We start from the raw sequence: 26,742 nt of genomic DNA on the forward strand, positions 1-26,742 counted from the left end.
GCAATTTGACAGTATGAGGACTGCAATGACGAAATTCACAGTAAATTTACATAGGGGCTGCAGTTCAATAGTTAATCAGACTATTGTACTCCTAGTTACTAGGAAACATAAGTTTTCCTTTACTGATGCACATGAAGTGGCCTTTAGCCCTGAGGCCCACTCCTGAGAATCCCTCTTCTGTGACATCTTTGCCATACATTACGTGGCTGTATACGTATGAGAGCCATCTGCAGCTGGGTCAACATCTCTTTTTGTGAATCGGTAGGTAGGAAGTGGATTTATAAACAGCTCAACGCTGGCAAAAATTCTCCTCCGATTTAAAAAATCATCAGCAAGAGCTTTGCTGAACTTGAGCATGACTTTCATCCAGCACCTAAACTACAAGCACCATAAATGGGTAACGTGCAGAGAATTATTCACAACAATAACATCAATCAAAGTATACAAAATCACTCAGATGCAAAAGCGATGCATTATTTACTTGTTAATTGCTCCTTTAAAGAAATATGACTTTTTCCCCCCCTTGGGACAGAATCATCATGGTCAGAAAAGAAAACAAACAGGACTGACTTAATTTTTTAGAGAGTTTGGGTAAATTCACTGGTCCACAAAAACATCTTCTGTAGTAGGCAAATAGCTCCCAAGATCTTACTTGTCTCTATTATAAAAACCAGAACAGGACATTTCTGCAGCCTCAAGGGAACAGACACCTTGGGCAGCAGCACAGAAATAATGCAGTCCCGGATCCAAATTGAAAGCAAAACTTCCTCCTTCAAAACGAGGAAAGGCTTTTTAGCTTCTGAGAATTATTGGAAAGGGATTATCACCAACACTGATTTAAAGTAGGCTGAAAATATCTTGGTTAGATCTTCTGGGCCCAAAGCAGAGAGGACTGCAGCATGAGGTAAAGCAGCAGTCTGTATACAGAGGATAAGTTTAAAGCAAACAACGGATGGAGCTGGGGAGGGACAGAGAGAAAAGGGGAAGCAAATATCTTTTTAAAAGGTGATAAGACTTCTTAAAAGGTCGTTATGGAAATTACCAGGGATTTCTACTTCCCGGGAATATTTTAAATTGAAGCGCTGGCATACAAAACGTCCAGCGGATCGATCAGGAGAGGCAGATACACAACTCTTTATCCTAGGCACATAGTTCATTTTGCATCTGATAACTGTTGGCTGTTGTCAGGCTTGTTTAATGGGTGGGGGTTTTAAAGGAAGAGAAATTTACAGCTGTTTCACCGAGACAGAGAAGAGATCATTTGCTCTACATAGCCTTCAAAAAGAAATATAGAGAGTAGCTGGCATTGGTAAATGCTGAGTTTTCCTTGCCAAAGCCTGTAGCCTTATGAGATTCTCTATGCATCTCCTCAGCAGAGCCGAAGAAGGTTTGGCTGGAACAAAATTGCTTCTCACCAGCAACATCTGCTACAAGATCTGGAGATCTCTGTCATAACAAAGCCTGTTTTCAGATTCCTGCCCTCCTGTAGGTGCCGAGTGCCAGATGAAGGGGCTGGAACAGGATAAATGGGCTCTGCAGGCCCTGCATCCAACCGAGGGGGAATTGCTGTGAGAATGGGGGAACGCGACTATAAACTCCATTCCAAGGGCCCATCCTACAAATTCTGCTTTGGCAGAACCAAAGGAGGGTTCACAGCAGATGTTCTGGATAGACCTGTCAACGTTATGCTGAGCTTCTCTGGCAGCTGAAGCAGCACGGGGCTGTAAGGGTACAAAAATAACTTCAAGAATCTTAGGTTGAAACTTTGGCACTGGTTGGGATTGCAATTGTTGGCCTTTTAACTGTTTCCTGAATAGTTTGTCTAGCCTCCAGCAGGACCTCTCTGGGGAGGTTCCCACCAGGGCTTCCCTCATCCTGAGAGAAAGGAGCCGGATAACTGGAAACACCTAGGCTGGGAATGAACAGAAAGGAAATGGGGCAGAACAGTAGAGGGCTACAAGAGGCCATCAGAAAAAAGCACTGCAGAGGCTCTGAAGGAGAATTGGGTGTGCTGTCACATCAAGCAACATTGCTCACAGAACTACTGCTCGGAGCCTTCCAGCTGCAGAGCTTGTCTTTGCCCATCACGACCACTATGCGTCAGCTCTGCAGCCTGACCTCTCCCACCCCCTCACAACATGAGGGGGAACATTTAGCTGCTCTGCCCTCTGCCCAAAAATATTTAATGTAAGCCCAGGGTATTTATACAGGGGGTTGCTACCAGGGGTGCTGAGACTGTATCTACCTTCCCCCTTTGCCTTGAAAGGGCACCTTCTTGGACAGGGGATGGTTGGCCCACCTCCTGCAGAAGGCTTCCTTCCTTCTGTGTAGCCTGCCTTTAGAGTGTGGGTGCTAGGCTGTCCAGGAAGTCTCTCAAATCTGGCACAGAATCATAGAATGGTTCAGGTTGGAAGGGACCTTAAAGATCATCTAGTTCCAATCCCCCTGCCATAGGCAGGGACACCTCCCACTACAGGTGTTGTGCGGCCCCCTCCATCATTTTTTTTTTTTTTAAAAAAAGGTAATAATCTGACCCATTTGCATTCCTTCGTTTCTAAAGAATGCAATGTCGGAATGTCGGAGCATCAGTAACAACTGTGTCTAACACAGCTGATCTGTAAGGGCTGCCAGGTAATTAGGTTGCTTGATTTCTTGAGACTACAGAAAAAGCCAGAAAGCCCATGGTGGGCACACGGACAGTAAGTGCTATGTAACTCTGTAAAACAAGATGCTCACCCATCTGTCCAGAGTCTTGTCTATCCATTCACTTCAACTCCGCTGACAGACACAGGAGACCAGACTAACTTCAGTATTCATAGGTGACATTGCTAGAACAGGTTTTCCCCCCACCTACTGTTTTTTACTATAGCAGTTAAAGATTCAGGCATTTCCTACAAAGCCTCTAAAGCAGATGAAAAATACTCATAAAACTAGATTTAAATCACCTCACCTTTAGTATATAATCACAGACACTTCACAACTGCTGGAAAACGTGTTGACTAATCCTAAATAAATGCATGCGAGGGTAAAAACAGAGGAAAACTTCACATGCCACTCACAGCTCTTTATCAGTGCAACAGCCTAATGCAAAACAAAGTCCTTGGCTAGTGCTACCATAAGACTTTAATATGTAGACTAAAGACAAAGCTGGGGACCTGCTCACCTTCCTTGTGCATCAAGCTAATAGCAATGGGAGAACAAGGAGGGGAAGGAAAAAACATGCTGGGTCTTGCCATAGTCATGACTGTGTATCCTCCAGTGTCCTTGGACACGTTACTCCTTTTCTCTAAGACCTGACTCTGCCTCCCCCTGCAAATTTCGGGTGAAGCCTTAATAAAGGTCTGACATCCATTGTTAAAACAAACTAAAAATTCTGTGCTTTGGTGCAAGCAACAACTCAGCTTCTGTGACTTTTTGGAATCACTGCAGCAAGTCGTGAATGATGTATGAAATGAAAAATCCCTGCTCACTGCACACAATTCAGATAGTAAAATCTCCCTGGAGCATTAAAAAAAGCACTTAAACATGTCATTTTATTTTTGTCCTGTGCCCAGAAGACTCCCTCATCTCTCCCCAAGAACATGCAGATACCTCAGCTATCACCAGAGAATGAGAAAGCACACTCGGAGCTAAAGTGGATTGGTTCAGTTCACACAGTGTTTCTGGGAAAAGATACAGGAACCTGGAGCAAACCAGGCAGAATTATATTGGAGACATGTTCGGGCCTCTCTCCAAACACACTTTTTTTGGTCATTTTTTAAAGTAATATCTAATCTCATCAGCCTTCCTCTTTAACTTGATTGACCTTTGGAGATTGCATTAAGGAAGCAACCAACAGCATGCTCAATGTAGTTAGGACCATGAGAAGAAATATTTGATATAAATATCATGTGTGTGACTAGACATCATTTATGTTGGGACAAATATAGCAGCATGCTTTGACTTCAACCCCTTATTCTTTCTTGCCCCTTTACTGGAACTTTTTTCCCTGCCTGCCTTTTGGAGTTGACCTTTTAAATCTGGCAGAGCCAAACATCTGCTGCCATAATTTAGCCATCTTCTGCTGCTTTCATCTGTTTTCTAGTGAGTGACTGTTATATTTTTCATATCCTTGTCATGGAGGAACTAGTAGAATGTGATAGGACTTTTGTTCTTGTATTTTTTTTTTTGGTTTGGGATTTTTTTTTTGAGGGGGAGGGTGGTGGCAAGAGCAATGCAGAACACAGAGAAATGTTGGGTGACTCCCAACAGGGATTTCTTCCCTACCAAAACTTCTGCACGCGATGGGCAGCCTCTGTTCACACACCCCCACATCCAGAATGACAGAGGATCTCCAGAACTAATCTTGCAGCAAAACCACTCAGTTTGGAGCACACAAACTGTCACTCTTTCCCAATCGCTAAAAAGTGGGGAGTTGTCCAGTTTGCTTGTGTTCCCTTTGAGCACAGGGAGGATGGAAAACTGACAGCAAGACTGCAAATCTACGGAAGAGTGATCTGCCCAGATGCAGCCGTCTTGGTGGCTGCATTTAGTTTTAGGAACAGAAAGCAGGGGTCCCATCTAACGACAACTGATGTTGTCTTCTCTTGACAAGTTTTCTTAAATTTGCAATTTAATAATTTTTCCTCCCCAAATATTACTGATGAGGAAGGACAGTTGCCTACACCAGCATCACGTATCTGTCATCTTTAGCATTCTGCAATTGCAGGGAAAGCAGAGAAAAAGGCACAGCTGTTAACCCTTTTGCTTCTCTAGCTTCTTCATATATAAACTAGATCCATACCTACTTCTGCCCTTCGTACACAGGAGAAGCAAGAAGGAACTACCGTGGTCACCAGACACATGACACTGAAGCGGGAGCAGACACAAGAACTTTGCCACGCATCCTCCACCCATCAGCAGTAGTGCCTTCAACAAGCAACACTGCAGTGAGCCTGAATTAGCAGTACCTGCTGTATGTTGGGTTGTTTCGTTTTGTTTGGGTTGTTTGGTTTTGTTTTTCCTGTGGCAAATGAAGAGGCACACAGTGACTACACTGGTAATATCTGGTCTATGCCGTCTTTGGATGTCACCACCTAACCTGGAAAGCAAGGCACTGCTGGAAGCTGTTCTAGCACATGAGCTATGGAACTGTGCTTTTTGATGCCTTTTCTCAACAGACAAGCACACTGAGTCTAGGTTAGATTCAGTTCCACAGGAGGTCAGCTAGAGCTTAAGGATTCGAAGCAGCAGTGCTTAAAAGCACGCATAAAACAGTTCTTCAGAGTTTGGGAGGTAAGAGGGTTGGCTCTCAATTGCCTTGCAGGGATAGTGGTTTCCAGGCTTACACCAACAAAAATCCTATCTTTCCACTTAGGCAAGATTTTCTGGGAAAGTAAACATGCTTGCAATCATTTTCTAAATTTGTTTCCTTCACATTCCAAATTTTTTTTTCCTTCTTTTTTTTTGGGGGCATAAAATGAATACTTGTCCCTATACCAGCTTTTTGATACTCTGCCAAAAGAAACACTATACTACTTATATAATATTGAAAGTATTGCACAAATAAGCCAAACAGGAGGCATGCAGGAGTTTGTGGCAAGAGCTAACGTTCCAAAAAGCACACCTTAAAATGAGAAAGATCAGTTTATGAGGAGAAAGAACTGGACTTCAGAAGAAAAGAATTTGTAATGGTTAAAATGAAAGCATCAGACAAAAAAAATATCGACTGGTTGTACATCTGCTAAAATAACCTTACACATGTTTTTATAAACACATATATATATACACAGATAAAAATTACTTTTTCAACAGGTCACAAGGAAAACTGTTTATTTGCCAACATAGTCAGGCTATGTGATTAATAATAAGATTACCCAGTATAGCTGGTTCCAGAATTATTTGTTCAGACACAGTACATTCCTATCAAGACTGATAATCTGACAAATTACAGTAAATTTTGCAAATATATACTAGCTTTTATTCAAAGTAAACCTCAGGGATCTTTTAGTAGAGGAGGTATATTTGTATAAGGAGGGAAAAGAAGTGGAGGAAAGCAATCATCCGCTTACCATAGCAGGAAGAGGTTGTACTTCTTGTGCTCACTTTCAAACTATTCCATAGCCAAATTGTTAAAGAACTTGCAATGGGGGCTACCATCTACCCTACACATTTCACATGTGCTCTTATAAAATATACATGTATATTTTACCTATAACTGTCAGATGAGAACCGCCTTAAAAGACACAAGGAATAGGGAGGAGTAGTAAGACACTGTTATAGCTATTACAGGAAAACGCTCAGGCTGTGCTGCACCTGAAGATGGAGAGTAATTGGGATCCTGACAGGGACACACCAGGGATCATAATGAAAGGCCTCAGAAGAGGACAGAAGACACCCATCGTTGGAAGTGTGCTCGTGAAGTGGTCGTTTCTCTTTGCTTTGCTCAGTGACTCTTTTCACTTAGCAGTTTGCCCCGCATTATGACTGAATTAGGTAAGGAGGTGCTGGGGGAAGCGCTCTTGGCTAACTTCAGACTACAGCCAGGCTCATTAAAACCAGCACATTTGCTGCAATGTTTGCAGCATTTCCTCTAGGTTTTAAGATTGTTTTAATAAGTGAAATTCTGAGCAGAAAGAATATATTTTAATTTACTTCATAGTGCTCCCTGTTATAAGTATTCAACGTCATGCTGGATTTTTTTTAATACTATATGGAGCATAAAAATGCATGAATTTAATATCTCAATAAAAATGAACACATCCTTCTAGAAGCCCGAAGCTGCTAAGTACACAGGACAGGTTCATTAGCACAATTTTAGAGCATGAAGAGAAAATGAATTGAGAACCCAAGATTCACAAACATCAACCCAAAATGCCAGGGCTTTTTAATAAAGTTTTGTCCCACCTCCAACCACTTGCTGTCTCCCGGGAAAACTGTGGGGAGCAGAACCCACGAGCTGCCAATGGGTTGTAGAGACAAGCCTAGAGTCGGACCCTTAAATCATCCACCGGCAACTTGATTTGGGGGTGGTGGTATGTAGGATTAGCATACAAATAGCAATCCTTTCCGTCAGAGAGAAACAGGGCAAGGTTGTTACTGGTGTCAAAACTTTGATTGACATCCTAGACACAGCGGCAAGGTGCCTGGCCAGGAGCAGAATTGTGGGTTTGAGCTTGTCCTGGACCAGGGGGCCAGACAGGGATGTCGTGCTGTACACGAAAAACACGGACACAGCAATCCAAGATAGGTTTGCAGGCAAAGCCATTCCAATTTTAAATATTTGGCTTTGCTAAGGCGTGTTTCCAAATTAGTAGGCCCTATAGCTTTCAATAGGATTATTCAGGGTACATCAAGTCAAGCATGTAGTATACATTTGTAGGATTAGGCTTAACGTTATTTTAGTATAAAGTGTTCCTAAATGTATCAGGTTACAAATTAAATAAGGAAGCCAACAAAAACTAGTGCAGAACAGCTCCTTATTGAGACTGCCCTCCCCCTTCTTGACACTTTATATAAAGCAGTCGCATTAGGCTTATAAAGATTTCTTTGAAAAATTTTGGGGATTTTTTTTTTTGGTAAACCCAAATCTCAAACCCTAGAAAATTGTGATTTCTGTGTAAAATTTGTTTAACAAAAATTAGAAAGTGGAGAAATGCAATTTGTTTATGGGAAGATGAATTGTTTAATTTTCTACTAAAACAAACAAAAAAATCTTAATTTTTAAATGCAGATCTTGAGAAAAAGTAGTAGCTCTGAAGGTAACAGTCCTGACTTCAGAAAAACAAGATTCATGTAGAAGCAACCATAGTGACAAAATATGAGAACTAAGACAGTAATTCACAGTGATTGCAATTGTTATTACCATTCCTAATCTGTAGCCTGTAACTCACTTAAACTATCACTACCTAGAAATCCTTTCTAAAAATTTATCTAAGAGACAAAACCAAGGTCAGTGATTGTTAGTGGAACTATTTTTAGAAGTTGATCAGCAATAATAAATTCCTCTGTTTCTTAAAGCAGATGAATTTAAAGAGGAGGGGCTTAATTATTAAAACTGTATTTGCATCAACTTTTCTCTAATACGTATTTCTCTTTAAGGTATCTGCAAAGAAATAACATTATAAAATAAAATGAAAACAACATTTATTTTGTCCCCTGGTGGAACAATAATGCTGTTCAATGCAGGGTTACAATACAATAAATGCTATTCACTAGGCTAGAACCTGAGACTCTACGTATGCTGATATTTATGGCTTGGACCCTTGTCTTGAACAAAAATCAGGTTTGATTCACAAGCATTTTGCACATTTAAGTATCAAGAGAGAAAAGTGATAACTCCTGTACATAAAGTCCAACGGTTCAAGCTTTGTTAAAAATAAAGGTGCGATATGAAAGCAGCGCTGGAAGAGCAAGGGGACATTTGCTACCTGGTGTAGTATAGCGTCTTCCTAATTAGTCCAATATGTTGTCACTTACAGTATATAGAAATGTGTAACTTGACTTATTGTCACTTATTTACTTACTCTCCCCTCCCCCAAACGTAGAAAAGATACAATAAAATCTCTGATGTTCTCTGCTCTAACCCCCCCCCAATAATTTTGTCTTTGCACGTTGTGCAATTCTCACTTTCATCCACTATGCACCAAGATAAGACATTATCATTTCTGCAAAAGAAAAGATGAAAAGCTTAAATTCCAGTACTGCAGAATGCCACTTCACTCAAGACCTGCAGGAGAATTTCCCGAGGAACACCATTCCAGAGCTGAACATGCTCTTCTCTTTCACAAAAGTAGTGATTTTCTGCTAGTGAAAAGTTCCCTTGTGTTGCGGTTTGTTATAAAATAGATAAACAGGGTTCACTCTAATCCCAAAGGAAAATATTTTGCAGTTGAAATTGAAAGCCATTGAAAATTGAAGCCATTGTGCTGCTTGAAAAATAGGTGCTAAATACTCTCCAGTTGCCGGTAGCTGCAGTTGTGATGTGAGGCTGGGAGAGGGACTGAATTGTGAATTTCGCTATGCTGGCACCCAATCATGACATTTTTAGCACATGCTTAAATTAAGCCTGCAACTAACCTCACTGATTGCCACGGGGCTATCAAGATGCTTAACCGTTAGCGTACATTTAAAGTCTGTCTTAACTGGTTTTAGAGAAGACAGGACCATATCGCAAGTGCCTGCGTAACGCGGGGTGCAGAATTCCACCACGATTTCTGCATAAATATATGTGTAAGCATCATACCTAGCAGATGTGCAGAGAGGACATGGGTATGAAGAGCTTGCAAGGTATCTTAGCTGTATATTGTTTCATTTTGATACACGGCTTGCTGAAGATCAAACTTGGCTCAACTATTTACCCTGTTGTTTGAGCGATTTATGTTCTCACCAGTATTTGGTCAAGATCTGATACTACTCTTATAAATTTTTGACCCAGGATATGTTTCAGGGGTTTTGTTTGGTTTTGTTTTAACACCTTTCTAAATACCAGAACGAAGCAGAAACAGCAGTTCCCGTAAATTCAAATTTTAGTTATTTCTAGCCCTTTACAGACTTTTTTTTGGCCTGCTCAGGTACAGCTAGCTCTTCCGTCCACCCTTTTTCAGGATGATAATAATTTGATAGATTCATACATATATCTATAAAAGCAGCACATTATAGATGTTATTTAAACAACGTTTTCTCCTTTAAAATATGAGCCCAACAATATCTGTAGCCATTTTAAAAAATACTGATCGCATACAATGAGACTCAAGTGCCAAAGGCTAATTGATTCAGAATATGCAAGAAGCAGCCACAGGAAGGTGTGAAACAACAGTACCAGAATTACCTTACAGGGAAGTAGGTGTAAAACACGTAAAGCTTTTTGACAATGTAGACTCATTGCTTCAGATATTTGTGTCTGAAAAACTTCAAAAATTCAAGAATATTATGATCAGAAAAAATTAAGCTTGTGACTATTACTTAGATTTATTTAAAAGGTCATCCATCATCACACTAAGGAATCCATGGGAAATTAGCCATCAAAAAAGCCAACACATTTTGTAAGGTATACCCAAAATATGGATTGTTAAGGACAGTGATAGTTAAGACCAATTTCATTTAGAAAGCATTTGAGTATTGCATACTGTGTATTTTGGCTTCCAAATCCACCATGAATATATTGAACTTCAGTGAGAAATTAAAAGAGAAAGCAATTCCTGAAGTCAAGAGGGCTGAAAGTGTGTAACAATGTTGTCCATTTCGATGGCCAAGTCTCAGTTTTCTATTTCCAGGTACGCAGTATTTGAAGTTTTCACTTTGCTCATGACTATACATTTAGGGAAATCAGATATACTTTTATGTCTTATTCAAACATTCACATCAAGAGGGAAAGCTGTGTATTATCTGGATCATTTGAAGAATATAACAAATACAACGTAACAGAAGTCAGTAAGAAACTTTTTTTTTTTTTAAATTACATAGTAGAGACTTTTTTCAGTTTTGGGTAAAATATCCACAAAAAAATAATTAAGGTAATTTTTTTTTTTTTTTTTTAAAGCAGAAATCAGAACTTCTTAAAGGCATCTCTGTGCTAGGCAATGTAGGCAATAAGAGCTAAATATTCTTCTACTATATTATACATAGATGCATTGTTTCACATATGCTTCTGGACAGAAATGCAGAAAGTTTCCAATTAAACCTTGGAAGTCAAATCACATGTCATAATAGAGTTGATAATATTTAGTCCTGAAGTAAATAATTTTGATATGAGTATTATTTTAAACATATTTCATAAAGACCAGTCACAAAGTCACTTCTGAGGAAAAATTCAGCAAGGAAGAAATCAAGAAAGTCACATTTCTTTTAAAAGAGTTTATAGAAGATACTAAGCAGACCTACAGAATTGTTGTTCTTTCAACCAAGAACATTATCCCGTCCTCTGGCACTGCAGACTTACCTAGGCTGCCCCAAAATCACCACTTTTATTAAGATTTATTGAACTGCTATGTATTGACAAAAATCTTTGTAGTAAAATAATTTTCCATCAAAATACACTGCTACTGTAGAAAGGTAATGAAGAGCTGTAGGACAGGCTTTAAGAGGCACTGTACTTTCATCTGAAAAGTCTACTGAAATTCTTTGAACGTTTCAGGGGATTAATGAGGTATTTTGACAACACATGAGAAATGTCTGGTTTTTGAGAAGCCTTATAAGAGGGAACATTCACATTCTTGGAAATTAAACTGTGTATTTTAAGCCACTAAAAATAACACAATTATTAAAAATTTGGCAGCTCTGAAGAAAAATACCAGCAGATATGGGGAAACACATGGAACTACTGAAGAGTGTCAAACTTCAGTACACACATTTTACAGCATTTCAACATGACTTTAAACACCAATTTTAACAGCTTAATTGAATGTTTCTTATTAAAAGCTATCACAGATGAACTAAAATAAGAACAAGCTAAACTAGCCAGAGTGTAACTAAATCAAAAGCATTATTCTTTGCAAGTTGGGTGGATTAACTGTGTGTACGTGCATTACTCTCCTTGTAGTACACCCTCACCCCTTCAAGAACTGTTAAGGTGTTTTGAGGGTTTCAAAACCTTTGGCAATTAGTGGGAGAGCAAGTATTATTGCCTCTCTTTTTTTTTATTTTTTCTTTTTTTAAGATATGCTAAATGATACAATTAATGTAAATTTAGGAGAACATTCGTCTCACATACACAGCAAAATTAGTACAAGCAGATCATTACACCTGCCATTTTTATATATCTTTTAAAAATATTTTTAGGGCCTGTTCCTGCAAAACAGTACTCCCTTGAATACTTCAATGCGTTGCAACAGGGATATTAGTGTATAAATAAGGGTTCAGTTCTACAAAGCTTGAGTGAGTCAAGAAAGCAGAGCTCTCTTAAGCCTCACTTCTGTAAAGACCTCAATATTCCCGAAAACTCAGAGTGCTTAAATCTTTAAAGAGCTGCCCTTATTTAATCAACCTGGGCAAGAAGCATACTGAGGTGTCATTTTGAAAACACCTCATAACCCATGACCTGGGAAAATATCCATATAGAGTATTTATACATGCATTTAAGAGAGCTGATATCTTAGGTGTTTGCAATACTTAACATGCAGTTTCCACAACAGGAGAGAGAAAAAGGTTCTGATGATCAGTAGCAGGCCACAAGACATTTTAAGTCTCTCTAAGTACCCCTAAGTAATACTTTTTTAAAATAATAATTGCCTTTAGAGTGCGAGCAGTTGTACAGGAAAAGGCTGCTTCCTAAACTCTACTCTTTTCAGTCTGTACCCTTTCACAAGCTAAATATTTTACAGAGGGAGCATCTTTACGATGCTTATGGTTGAACACTTTACTTTCTGTAGTCATGTCTCATTTACAAGATCTCATCCAATATATGTGTTTTAAAAACTTGGCTTGTCTCAGGATTTTGAACCAGCAAGTGGGGAAGAAAAAAAACCCTAACACGATCTGCCCCTTTTTTCAGGAATAGTGATCTACTCATCTTCGTAGCTATTCAGTAGTACTTTTAAAGTCTGCAGTACATTTACAAGCAAAATCAGTACCAAGGTTGGGGGGGTGGGGGGGGGGTGTGTGTAGACTTTTGTAGGTCCCCATCCCCAATAAGGTTCTAGATGTGTTTAAGGGCAAAAATTCTACCCCAATATATTAGTTTTGTTAATCCTTTTCTATGATCTGTTTGCCTGGCTAGGGAAATTATGCAAAAAGTAATAAAAGTTCTAATTCAATTTCCATGTTAAGAGATGGATTTGAAAAAAAAAAAAAATATATCAGAAACCATATTCTTTGTGTTTACTAAGAGATATGCACTCCAACATTTAGTGTCATGGAGCTGGAGTTAAAACCAGAAACGGTGAAGATAATTTAGCTGCATGAATGCCTGCTCTTCAGTAAAATGCTGCCAAAATTAAATAGGAATGAAACAGCACTTTGTAGTCATTGGTCGCTCAGCAGGGTTTGCGTAGTTAAAAACCTAAGTGAAAAGGGTGATTGACCTACATTGCTACTAGCTTAGCACAGCTGTACTTTCATATTTTCGCTGCATCCGAGGAAGCTCATTATTTAATACAACTGAGTTACATGTAATTGTCAGTCTTTCATTTTACACTTTTCAGGGCCAGATACTAATCTCAAATGCGCGGCGGGCATTACTGTGCAGCTGGAAATATCCGCGGCTGCCCATTTGCGCGCAAGGCTGAGACGGGATTGCACATGGTTACACCTGAAATTCGGAAGTTGCCCAGGGGTAGGAGGACCTCACAAATATGCAGAAATCAAATGAGCAGATGGAACAGAAAGCAAATCCCTTGGCACCCCAAAGGCAAAGGCTCCGCTGTTTCCCTATTGTTTTGAGCAGAAGCAGCCCGGAACGCACAACCGAAGCACCGTTCACACAACTCATACCTGCGGTTTAAATAAGTAATAACATTCCAGTTAACAACCAGTTTGACATGTTAACAGCCCAAGGGCTGTTAACATAACGACTGGTCATTAATGGCAGTAATGACAGATTTCAAAGGGAATATTGTGCTTGCAAATGGACATGCTGCCAGTCAGGAGAGAGGACAGAGCAGGATAGGTTGATACATTAAGATGTCACCGTACAGCTCTGGAGGGAAAAAGAAAGGGGGGGAAAAAGAAAAAAAACTTCTTGCATATTTCACATACTGTAAATGGACTTGAAATATTGGCGTAAACCTAAGTTCCTTAAATTAAGTCTTCACTTTCTAACCCAAGAGTGTATAAGCAGGAGACAGAAGCCTGCAGGGGAATTATACTCTGCATATCATTTTCACCGAGTGTGTTATTTCTAACATTGAGTCCTTTTTTTTTTTCTCAAGTCAGTTCTCATCCTCGTTAACAAACCAGAGTTCATTCCGGCTGCGGCCACCCTAATACCCTCGGTGTCATACACCACCTCTGAAACCACTAGAGTGACTTACATGAATCAGATTCCAGGGTAAAGCCTCTCACACCCAAAGCATCTTCCAAGCTCGTTACCTCATTAAAGATTTCTTCCATCCCCTCAACTTTCCCCACCCCCCCCCAACCTGGAGAAAAAGGTTTCATATAGAAAAATTAACTAATTTTACCAAAGGAGACAGCTAAAGCAAAGCAAGTTTTGAAGTTCTGAAGATACAGAGTATTTATAAGAAGCTCGAAGTGTGAACCTCAGGGCTCAAATGTGGAAGAAGAGCGTGCATCAGGGCCGAGGGAGCGTTTAGTTTTTTGGCAGGCATCTCTAAATGAGAGATACTGGAAATATCTTTGCAAATAGCCAAAGAAAAAAATCACACAGTTTGCGAATTTAACCATGAATGTTAAAGCACCCAAACTGGCTACATTATTGCTTATAGCATCTGTAGAATGGCTGTCTTATTGAACGACATAATGAACAGAGAGACAAGTTAATAAGTAATTTTACTCTTTATAGTATCGTGCAAGCCACATATCCTCTAGAGGGCACCATATAAATTAATAGGAAGCTAGAACAGTTTTATATGTAGCAAAGACTCCCTTTATGGTTAAAAAGAAAAAAAAAATTAAGAGGATAGTTTGAAACCGTAATCGAACCCTAATCTGATCATTAGTACAAAGTAATTTGTTCTTTAAATTCATATCAAGTGGGTTGCTAAATATGAAAGCTTAGTTGACTACAAAGCTAGAGAACACTTAACTAGTTTCTACATTAGCATTAAAAAGATCACTTTTATAGGTTCACTGCATAACTAAGTAGATAAGACGCAATGAGGCAAATGACTATCTGCAATTACCTTAAGTGCATCAGTTTGAAGTTTAGTGTAAATACTAAGTTTAAATCTATGCACTCACAAGAATCACTAAAAAAAGGCGCATGATAAGATAGTTTCATTAAGATTTGATAAACCTGGAGACAAAAATCAGAAACATCTTAAAACTGATTATAGAATTTCTCCTGTATGCTGGTTTCACTGGTGCAAAATATTGTGTATGAACAAATAACTGAAACACCAGTTATGAACGTGATCATGAGAGAGAAAAAATACAGTCTCCTTTCTCTGAATCACTTAGTATGAATTTTAACAATCTGTTAGCAAAATATTTACTCCTGTTAGACCTTCAAAGACCAGAGAGCAACAGAGCGTGTGTGTGCGCGCGCATCTCTGCTGGGGAAATGCTTTGCTCATATCTCTACTACTAGATCACTTTTAGTTTTGATTTTAAACATTTGATTTTAAAACATTGGATCTGCTGCACTAGCACTTGGGAGATTCAGTAAGTTCAAAGTCTCCAGTAAATTTGGAACTCAGATCAAAGAGCCATAGCAGAGTTTTCTCACTCCTGCAGGCATTTGTTGTAGAAAGAGTCTTAAAATGGGTTTAAAAAATTAGGATAAATGTTACCTTCCCCCCAGAAGCTGTTCCAACCCCTCTCTACAGGCACAAGCTTTAAGATCACAAGCAACCTCGGTTCACATACAACAATTCCCTTGTATTCAAACAGTTCCCTGCCAGTTTTTAAAAGTAAGGTTTTGTTACCTACTACTTTGGCAGCTTTAACACAATGGCTTTAAGATGCAGACTCTATGCTAAATTCCCAGCACTCTGTCTTGTGTTCAGTTCAACGTTTTTAATGAGTAGGAGAGCACTTTTACCAATAAGTAGTCCAAGCCCACGCCTGAAGAGCTCTGATCTTCCTTGCCGCCCCAGCTCAACAATTGCACAACGTGTTTGCAAAGGTTTTTGTTCCACTCTAGAAAAACCGGGTTGCAATGTGGAGAGCCAGAGTACCAACCGTTGTTAATAATGCTTTAGTTGCAATGCCTGTTCCATCCCTACCCATGCTGTACAACTTGGAACTGATCAGTGTGTGGGAACCTCCTATTTGGTACCTGTGCTTAAACTGAACTTGTAAGTTACCACATTGAAAGAGACTTTTAATTTTTCCCCAATGTATTACTGACTTGAATGCCCCTTTAAAAGGAAAAGGCTTCAATACAGGGGCAGGGGAAATATTCCCAGAAGTTCACGTTAGCCTGGAGCAGGTAGTCTCATTAGGCCCCCTCTTCAGGGAATGGAGGAAAGGTGCTCCTATAGGAAATAGGTGCTCTGAATCACTCCAGAGGAGCCTTTTCCCTCTATTTACTATTGAGAGCCTAGGGAGACTAAACTTCCCGATTAAACTTAGCTCCTGCAAAGTAGCCCTATTTATTCACATCCAACCTGCCAATAAACTAGCCTGGTGCTGCTCATCAGTACTTTGCCACGAGTTACAACTCAAATACTTTTGAGAACATAGATCCAAACAAGAAGACAGAAAATCAGGTGATGATTTGCTATCTCTGAGAAGTGGCAACAGGTTACCCAGCGTCCCACCCAGGTTACCGAGTTAAATCGGGACCAGAGTGGATTTGAGCCTCCTAGCTACATGGTTATTTAGCACGGGGAAGACAGTTGGTCATCTTGGTCCAGCTCCTAACAGCTAAATCGCAACATTCATAAAAGCTTCCAGTGACACAAATGAAATCCCTTGGCAAACTAAGAGGACAAAAGTGGGCAAGCGAAGACGAGTGAAGCACTCGCAGAGTTCAAACCCTGCACTGGAGCTGGCAAAAACGGGCCGCTATTCCTGTCCACCACCGTGCTGCAAGGAGGAGGAGACCACTGGCGCCCAGGGAGCACGGTGCGGTGGGAAGCACGGGGCGTTTTTACTCTGTTCCCGGTATTAGCATCAGAAAACTGCCAACCACCTGCACGACCTGGTTATGTGTGCTTTTCGATTCAGATTTTAGTTTTATGTCCATATTTCAGTATTTGTTTGCTCACCCTCCACATATACTGGGCCTTGCAGGCCTCAAGTACCGCTTATGCAATAGCGACTACATAGGAAGGACTGAACAGATCGTGGCCTACCTCAGATAGTCTCTGCGACAAAGGATAAGGTTGGCTTTGGTGTACAAGGTAGAGCCCACCTCCCCTAGGCGACAGTCACAGCAGGCACATTTCAGGCAGTCTTCATGCCAATATTTGTCCAGGGCCTTTAGAAGATACCGGTCTTTAATCTTACGGTTGCAGCCAGCACAACCTTTCGGCTTGGTGTCTGGCTGGACTGAGAGCATTTGTATACCTGAAATACAAGACAAGAGAAGAGTGAAAATAGATATTGTCTCGAGCGCAAGTCTCACCCTTTTCTTCCTCCACCTGGCCGCTCCCCACACACCCAGTTCATTATAAAGGCAATCGTGTAGAGAGGATGAGATAACCTAGATAGTCCAGAGCAAGCTGAAAACAATGTTAAGGTAAATCTGAGAGCAGAAAGTTCCACTGCTCTAAGTTCCGCAGCTTCTCTTTGACACCTGAGTTACCTGGTCTCTTTGCTGAAAAGAAATAGGATTAAAAAATTAAAATGAATTAACACAGTTCCCTCGACGAGACATCCACTTTCACCCAAAGTATCCAATACTTAGCAACCAAAAGTTTAAATAAACAGCATATCTACAGCGGCAAACATAGCTAAACGCACATATTTGGACCTATCTTTATAAAAATAGAAAAGCACTCCAGATTCTAAAGAAGAAAAGACCGAAGCTATTAGAAGCACAGGACCAGAGTTTCAGGGGGGTTTGACACAGGCATTTTGGTGCTGGCAGGGGGTGGGTGGGATGGGGTGGGGTTTGTTTTTTAAAATTTCAGTTCTTGTTAGACACATGAACTAAACAATCAGATTTCCAGAAACTTCAGTACCAGCATCTCTAGTTACAACCTGCAGTGTAAGGACCTTCTGAAAAATCTGATTTTAAATAATCTCCACAAGGTTGGACAGTTGCTAGTTTGTCAAAGAAAAAAAACAAAAACAAAAACATAAAAAAAAGTCTGCCCCACTTTCCAATCTCAATTTTAGCCAACAGCTAGTTCGGGACAAGGAGTACAGCAGTGTCCATTAAGTATATATACACCTTTTGATGTAATAGCAGAGAGCATTTAAACAATTCCAACGCCTGAACCACTGTTTAAGGGAGGGGACTAGTAAAAGTGGAACACAGTTGAGCGATGGTACACAGAGCGCTACAGCCAGCTTCCAGAGATCCATACAAAAATCAATTGCCCTCAGTTTTACAGTAAATGGAGAGAGAAGGTCACTGCCCCAAAGTGCTTACAGACTGGTCCCTCTTGGTTAATCGCATGAGCTGCCATCCCATTACACTCAGACCAATTCTCTGAAAGTTGTTTCTTAGAATAAGCAAAATCATAGCCCTGCGGATGCTTTGTTGGACATCAAACAGGCACCACAGAGAAAGAGAGAACTGACACGCAGTTCAATTATTAGGTTGTTTCACTGTTTAAAAGCCAATCAGAGATGTAACTTAAAAAGAAATGCTACTCATTACAGCGCATCTGAATATTACAGTGAGAATTTGTCAAGACTGGGGAATGAATGCTGTTGCCAACAAGCAAATTCTACCCCAAAATTCAGGGTATGGCACCCTGTTATTACACAGAGACTGGGAAAGGTCAAATGGAGTCTTGTAACAAAGAAAAGCAAATTCAAGAGCTCCTTATCGAGAACACTCTACTACCTACTGTTAAGAAAGCTTTACAGTCCCAGCGTCTATCAGATGATTTCGGTTGGTGCTGTAACACACCACTCCAGACAGGCAGGCTCAGGGAGCTAGAACATGAACAAGTTGGGGTTTGGGTTTTTGTTTCATTTGGTTTTTTTCTTTTTTTTTTTTTAAAGCTCTCATTAGGAAAACACAAAAATGAGTATGATCCTTGAAGCTATGGTACAGTGTGCCTTTATGGATAGTAGTGCTACCGAGAGAAGCGGTTAAATGCTACGCCGGCTGAGGTGTCCCAGGGATCTGTACGCATATGTGTACATGGAACGCATTGAATTTATGTGGACGGCAGCGACTGTAGAGCCAGTTAAGTGACTTGCCAGGGTTACCAAGCTGAACTCCCAAGTTTCACCTGTGAATGTGATCACTGTGTTAGAAATAGTAATTCTTATTGTGACATATGAGCACAACAGCCCTGCTCCCCTCTTTGCAATACACTTCATTACACATTTCGGAGCGATATATTTATCTGTTAAATTAGCCATCCGGTGATATGCAGACACTTCTCCCAGTGGATACTCTGAAGTACCACGGCAGTACTGCTGCATAACATCTAAACGTCCTAACAAAAGTGTAAGGCCTGCATTTTTCTACCAATAAGTATAAAAAACCCCACAGCATTGGTGCCTTCCCATTACTCCCCAATCAACGCTACTTTCATAGCTCCTACCCCAGTTACAAACTCATAAGCTCCGTTTCTCGTTTGCAAAGGGGAGGATGAGATCCAGTGACCTGCACAGGGCTCCACAGTTAAGTCTAAGGCAGATCTGGGAACGAACGCACATCTCTCATCCTGAGCAAGCACCACGAGACAAAGGCTGAGCCTTTATAGTATTTTCCATTGCCAACTTATTCCCCTGAATCCAGGGTGCATACATGAAGCAGTAAAATAACATGACTACAAATAAATGACTAAAAGCAGTGAAAATATCAGAGATTTTCAGTAAAGAACTCGTACCAGACTGTAAAGGGAAGCCCTGCTGGATCTCTAATACCTTCACTTGGTCAAAAAGCCTTAATCTGTAAAGTTGCATATCACACTAGAGTACGAATACCTGCTAAGTGCCAACAACGCGCTTATCCCCAGCCCCTCTCTTTAGCCATGTAGAGGACAAATGCATAAAATCGGTCACAGCTTGTATCAACTTCTCAAAACTCAGTAAAAAAAGTTGAGAAGCACGAAGGGGCTGTTCTAGGACTTTAATCTTTCGTTCGAGGGAAACCAGGATAAACTGGGAGCTAACACAGTTAAAGGCTTTAAAGTAAAAAAAAAAATAAATCTTAATGTAAAAATTTTGTCGCCTGATAAGGAAGCGGGTTAGAGAGCCGAGGCTGACAGTCTCTGATCCAGGCTGATCTACTGTCCTGCGCCATCTGAAGGGAACAAGATGCCACAGAAACATGACTAAATAAGCAAATATCTGAGCAAATAGCAATAATCAAGCCTGATAATTCCAGGGGAGTATGCTGCAAAGGCAAAGTTATTGTATTACAAAAAAAAAAACGGAGTTTGCGCAATCTTGCACATACCCGTGCACAGTTTTTGAGACATTTGCTACATGAGGCAAGTAGACAGAGCGCTGTCATTCGTGTTGGTTAGCCCAAACCCTCCCTGTAGAGAAGAGCGAAAAGGGGCAGACACCCTATGGAAGTAGTGTTAGCAACCCTGCACGTCTGTTTTCCGGAGGCTGAAAGAGAAGGTGCTGCTGACATACCACTGGCAGCATCTTCAGATTAGGGATTCAATCTGCAGCAGCTTTTGGAGGGAAGGAATGCTTTTCTCCTCAGATAGATCTGATCTTTTCGCGCTTTACTTGAGATGAAGCTGCTTCTATTTTAATGAAAGTTAAAAAAAAAAAATTATCTCCGAACGGCTATTTCATTATGAAAAAAAAGTTACACTTTTTTTGGATTGTAGAATGGATCTAAACAAAACAAAGCACAAAACAGCCCTTCAATAAGTGTTTTGCGTATCTCCAAATTCTTTGCACATGCCCTTTTCTTCACATGCCCTGGATTAAATCACTTAATTTTGAAATCAGAACATTTTATTACTTTTTTTTCTGTACAGTATGAGTGAGCCACCTTAATGCAGTTCACCTCACAGACCATCTCTTCCCTTTAATGTTCCCATAAGATCTCCAATGCAGTTATACTTTTCAGATATGCGCTCACATATTTTTAGCTCTCTCTTAATTTGGCAATAAGAATACCTGCAGTTTACTGTCAGCCAGCTTTTCGTAGGCTGCGATTTAGGTACCCATTTATTTCTTAGGACACAGGAAGGACCCTTTTAGAGACTGACAGCACCCGCAAAACCATCCAAACTGCTTGCAGCCGAAATATCAGGTAGCAGCACACAGCACTGCTGCCCTCCTCTCCACCTCCCCCAGGAAGGCAAAGCTTGTGGAGCACTTCCAAAAACACTATGCAATTCCATAAGTGCTATACCTAAGCTGCAATAAATAAATAAATAAAATCAAACCCCGCTTCCACTTCAGTTCTGCAGAGTCCTACCCGTGCTCTGCATCACAGAGCAGGTCTGTTCTCAGAACTGAGAAATTTCACTTCCTAGTCTGTCACTGTCAAACAAACCCTTTTCATTTCACCCCAATATGCTTTCAAGGGCTTCCCTCTATCCTTCCCTCCCTCTTTCCACCTCCAGTCCCCAAGATACTGCATATAAACTGCAGGGCTGTGTCAGGAATAAGACTTCTTAATCACCATCCACCACCTTTAGGATTTTTGAAGGGAACTTCATAACCCGCTGTACAGGTTTTTGGATTTCCCTTGGTCTCCTAAAATAACTTTGATGCAGCTGATTCCCATCCCTGGTTTTTGTTATTATCGTGTGATGAAACACTGACAACCAATTTGTAACTATGACTTTCAGGATAAAGAGGAAAAATTGCTGGAAAAAAGCTAAATTAGGCTCCTGAAGGAAGGCAGAGAAACAAAAATCCATTTCACTCCAATCATCATCTTTTTCAAAATTCAAAGGGAATGAAGATTTGACATAAGGAACTGTATTTTGTTAGTGATGTACTAGCATCTGTAAGCAGGATTGGTTCCTGATGGTGCTGAGTGTGGCACAAGACCCTCAGAACTCAGTTACTGGTTAGTGGTACAGACAGCCTTTGAAAGGCATGTGAAGGGAGGAAGAGTTGGATATTATTATGCACCGGATCACCTAAAAAACTTTTAAAGACCACTCTCCTCCCCCACTTTGTGAAGGCACGAACACGGTTCTAACAAGGACAGTAGCGTGTACAGCAAGAAAGGGAAAACTTGCCTCTATTTCAAAAATAAAAATCAGTTTGGAGCAAATTAGGTATCAGTGCACTGGTCTTTAAAAGTCAGCAAACTGACAGACAATATGCACTCAACAAGAGAGTCAGAGATCTAGTAGAAGATAAAAAGAATACTTTTCCGATGCTTTCCCACTTTGTAGCTTCATGCTAAAAGCATTCAGAGCTCCAATTATTCAGGACAATACACACACAGACTTATAAAAAAAAAAGTTAAGGTTTCAGAAGCTAAGAAACATTTCAGAACTCGCATGTAGCGCATCAGGAGTCGTAACTAGTTTTAGATTGGCATGTAAATTGTTCAGTGGAAAATTCTTATTGCCTCCGAGACCCTGCTATTCTGAGTTATTTGACAGTTTAAGGGAAATCATAATTAAAAAAAGAGACATAAATAATAGCCTGTGCAGTGTGGTGCACAGAAATAAGTAGAACCATTTCATTTAAACTCTGGTGAGCTTTTAATTGCCTGGATTGCATTGTGAACCAGCCTAACGGTTGATTGCCTCCATTATGCTCTCTTGTTCTGTGCCATTCATCCGCACAGTCTCAGCTTCTGTAGTTAACACAACAAAGTAACCGCAACTCCATAACACTCAGGGTTTGTTTTTTTTTTTTTCAAAAATAAAAGTAAGGATTTTAGTTCTCTGAATATAGTCTCTTCTATATACTTTTGAGTTAATTTTCCATGGTACATAACTAAACTTCACCTCCGCCCCTTCCTCTACAGAGGAATCTGATTTTTTTTCTTTATTATTTTTGATTTTTTTTTAATAAAGGAGCTGCGTTGGAAAGCGGGGGGGGGGTGGGGAAGAGAGAGAGAGAAGAGGTTAGGTAAAAACTAAAAACGGGAATGCAGTCCCACAGCTGGGAGCAGTGATACAGATTAAAAGAATTTGGCCAACATGGCTAGTCGACTGCCAAGAGACACCAAACAAAAGATTTCTCTTCTTCTTTCCCCTTCTCTTTTTGAAAGCTAGATTGGGCCTAAAAGCTTGTTTCTCTCTGTTCACTGGCCCAGAGCATCCCTGCAGGCTGCAGCCCCCTAAGGGACAACACAGCAAATAGATGTACCCAGATCTCAGGGACGGGAGCTGCTGAGCTATGTCCCTACCCCTGTCGTGTCCCCCCCCCACTTCTCTCCCCCCAGCCCCCCCACTCCCTCCCTCCTTTTTTTAGAGCAGTGGTGCTGGGAACCAATTTGATTCCCCTTTTCTCCAATGCAGCTGCAAGGCTCAGAGATACTGACATTTTTCCACTCTTATCAGTTTAATTACAGTTACCATGGCAGCAAAGTGCTAGTGCTTGGCAAAGGCCAACAAGAGATTTGCAAGACTGAGTTCAATTTTGATGCAGCTCACATGCAAAATAAAAAAAATAAATAAGAAACATACACTCTTACAACAAAGAATCCCTTTTGGAGTTGGACGCTCGAGCCTTTTGTGCTAATTCCTTTTCAAGCATCGCAGGGATGGGGCGATGGGGCGGGGGGGGGGGGGAAGAGAGAGAGGGGAGAGAGGGAGGTGTCGGGAAAGCATGTAGCGATATTTGTTGCACCTCGCAAGATTAATTGCTTTCAGGCAGCCGTCCTACAAAGCTGTCCTAGGAAGCGGTATTTCGGGTCTCTTTTAGAGCACACGCAGAGGCGCTCGCTACGGCAAACGCGTAGAGGATGGAAGAGGCAAGAGAAACACTCTCGTCGCCTCCCCCCTCGTCGTGTCGTCCCGTGTCGTCCCCCCCGGTCCGTCCCCCCCCCGCCATCGCTACCTTAACGCTTCTGCTGGGCGCGCACCGACGCCGGAGCTCGTCGCCTTACCAAAACTTTTCTCCTTTTTCTGCATGAGTTGATTTACGGGCGCCTGGAGAGCTCCTTCTCATTGAAACACCAAATCCCGGCAAAAAAAAAAAAAAAAAAAAAAAAAGGAAAAAAAAAAGAAAAAAAAAAGTAGCAAGTGCTTCCCCGGCTGGGGTCAAGTGAGCGGGAGCGCGGCTCGCCGCAGCCCGCCGGGCGCGGAGGAGGCGGCGGGGGGGGACACAGGGACGGGAGAGGAGGAGGGGGGGACACACCGGGGAGGGACGGCACACCCCGAGCCGGCGGCCCCGCACGGCGATGGCGAGCGACAAAGCCACATGCTCCCCTAACTCTGCCCGTAAGCCTGTAATCCCAGTGGTCTCTTAGCTTTGTTGTAACAAATGGGTTTGATTAAACTGTCACACGCGGCGTTAGCATACCATATCGTGCTCGGTATGAAGGCAGAATGGGAGGGGTGGGTAGTGAAAAACAGAGGAGGAAGGAAGAAAAAAAAAAAAAAAAAAGAAAAAAGGCTCGTAGGCAGAAGTACTATTTCATAACGCCAGCCCGGCTGCCCTTCTCTCACGCCGGTCCGAGAGGGGCTGCGTGAAGCCGGACGCCGGCAGCCCTGCATCTCCCCCCCCCCGCCGCCTCTTCCCCGGGGCTCCCCACCCCGGCGGCAGCCGCGCTCCTGCCTCCGCTCTGCCCCAAAGGGTTAACCCTGCGCCGAACCGGTTGCAAATTAAACTGCTGTACGGGGAGGCTTGTGGATTAAAGCCGGGGAGTGGGAAATTAACCGACTCCCTTGATAATTGAGAGCACGTTTCGAGAAGCTCTGGAAGAAGCAAGAATAATAATAACAACAATAATAACGGGGGGGGGGGGGAAGTGTGCTGCAATTCATTGTTAACTTTGACTGCTATTTCTCGAGACATACAGTTGGATGGGTTTCGCTCAGCATCCTCCGCTTGCATGTATTTCATGTCTCATCATAAAAATAATGAAGCCTCACATGATTTAAACAAAACAGTCTCAGCAGAGCTGCAGCTTGAGTGAAAGTTGCAGTGCAGAGACGTGTGTGTGTGTGTGTATTGCAGCCCCGGCTTATGACTCAGAGAGAGAGAGAGAGAGAGGGAGAGTGATGCAGACACACATACACAAATGACCCAAAGCTTATGTACACAGTTGCCTCACTTACCTTCTCAATTAAGCGATACAGGGGAGGCAGTTCAATAAGCACAGTGGCTGCTTTGTAGCTCTTCTCCTTGGAAAAGGTCAAAAAGAAGCATTGTTTGGGGAAAAAAAATAAAGAGGGGGTGGGAGAGATGGGGAGGGAGATCGCTATTCTTTAAGTTTAAAATAATGAGGTCCTCAAGGATCCGCCAAGTAATTGTGTTGACCGCATCCGAGCTACAGGTGTCCTCCTTTTAGTATCTTGCAGTCCAAGGCTGTCTGTCTCCGTCCTGGCTGAAGACAACTTACCTAAAGCAGCGTGTGAGGAGCCGAGTTGAATGAAGTCAGGGCTTTATCAGCTGCAAAATGCAATCCCTTACCAGCCAGACATAATACAGCAAAAGAAAAGGTCACTCAGTTATTACTGAGCCAGCAGAGCCCAGGCAGCTCTTGTGGAAGACCACAGAGAAGCAGCTCCCTTCCGATTTAAGGCTATTTACCTCTCTCCCCCTCCACCCACCCTTCCTCTCCCCCCTCCCCCCTCCCAACTCCCCCTTTCTCTCTCTCTCTCTCCCCCTCTCTCTTTCTCTCCCGTTCTGCAGCTCGCTCAAGTACAGCCGCCCTCGGAAAGTGCAAAGCAGCCAGGAGACAGATTGGGCTTTGTTGGTAATTTCCCATGGTGAAAATTTACAAGCCTGCAAGTGCAGTCAGCAAAACCACATGCATATGCTAGACACAAACACCAGGGACAACACACACCCGCACACACAAGTGACCTCTACTGAAGCGGCTCAGGATCACCTTCCCAGAGAGCGCTCCAGAAACAGACCCGGGGAAACGGGGGAGCGTCGCCCGCGCCCCCTCCCCCCCCGCATCACTCCTCCCAAAATACTTTGCTTAAACAAAACAATAAGTTGCCTACGCAAAAAAAAAAAAAAAAAAAAAAAAGAGAGAGAGAGAGAAAAAACGGCAAGATACATATCTCCCTATTAATGAGTAATGAGAAAAATCCCTGAAGGTGAAAGCGCTGCCTCTCTCCGTGCTGGATCTGAGCTGATCAGTAGCAGGATGGAAACTCCGGCGTGAAAGTTTCCCGCTTCTCGGTGCGGTCCCCGGCCACCGGCAGCGCCCCCCGGCCCCGCCGCCCCCCGGCCCCCGCTCGCCGGGCACCGCTCGCCACATGCCACCACCCTCACTGCACTTTTTAAGCCGAACGCTGGAGGAAGACAAGCCGTTTCCCCCCCCTACAGGACCCTCGTCCCAGGAGCTGAAGACGGATCCTTATTCTCTACCTAGTGGTGGAGGGGGAAGAAAAAAAATAATAGATGCGGGTGTGTTATAGGTGTCGAACACCCTTGACCAAGAGACAGACAGACAGACATGCAAACAGAGAAGAGATACAGCAGGCTTTGATATTCAGTCATGCTCACAGATGATTGTTTCTTCGTGTTTTATAATAAAGATGTTGAGCCTAGCCTGCTGTAAATAAAGTTAAAAAAAAACAATCCAAAGCATCTTCCTCTAAGAGCCATCTGCAGTTGGAGAAAGACCAGATTAAGAATTTGTGAATACAGTTTTCAGACTTCAAAGTGAATATCTGTTGTCTGCTATTAGAAGCACCACACTAGATTTCCACAAAGCTTTGAAAGATGTCAGCTTACAATATACCCTAAATTTGAATGACACTCATATTATAGAAGTCTTTCAAGACCCAAGAAAGATTTAAAAGCATTGAAGTGCTCTGCCATCTGTACCCCTCCCTCATATAATCCAGCAGTTCTAATAGAAATCAAAGCAACCTCAGAAATGCATATGTTTAGGACAGGTTTTCCCCCCACCTCACCCCCCCAAGTAAGCTTCTCTTTCTCTCT

General features: G+C 41.8%; 1 protein-coding gene across 7 annotated transcripts in view; it reads right to left on the reverse strand.

The window, feature by feature from the left end:
- Nucleotides 1–26,742, reverse strand: part of LMO3 (LIM domain only 3) — a 59,954-nt gene that overhangs the window by 32,904 nt on the left and 308 nt on the right. The window contains exons 1-3 of one of the 7 annotated variants that reach the window (XM_074585549.1): nucleotides 25,181–25,471; nucleotides 24,897–24,962; nucleotides 16,896–17,109 (exon numbers count right to left, since the gene is read on the reverse strand). In XM_074585549.1, coding sequence (XP_074441650.1) covers nucleotides 16,896–17,101 — 206 coding nt within the window. In that variant the 5' untranslated portion in view covers nucleotides 17,102–17,109; nucleotides 24,897–24,962; nucleotides 25,181–25,471. Of the gene's footprint in view, nucleotides 1–16,895; nucleotides 17,110–23,673; nucleotides 24,129–24,896; nucleotides 25,472–25,630; nucleotides 25,733–26,742 lie in introns of those variants that run through there. The other 6 variants (XM_074585588.1, XM_074585539.1, XM_074585568.1 and 3 more) reach the window with 6 other exon arrangements.

This window comes from Larus michahellis, chromosome 1 (assembly GCF_964199755.1).
Source record: "Larus michahellis chromosome 1, bLarMic1.1, whole genome shotgun sequence".
Lineage (NCBI taxonomy): Eukaryota > Metazoa > Chordata > Aves > Charadriiformes > Laridae > Larus > Larus michahellis.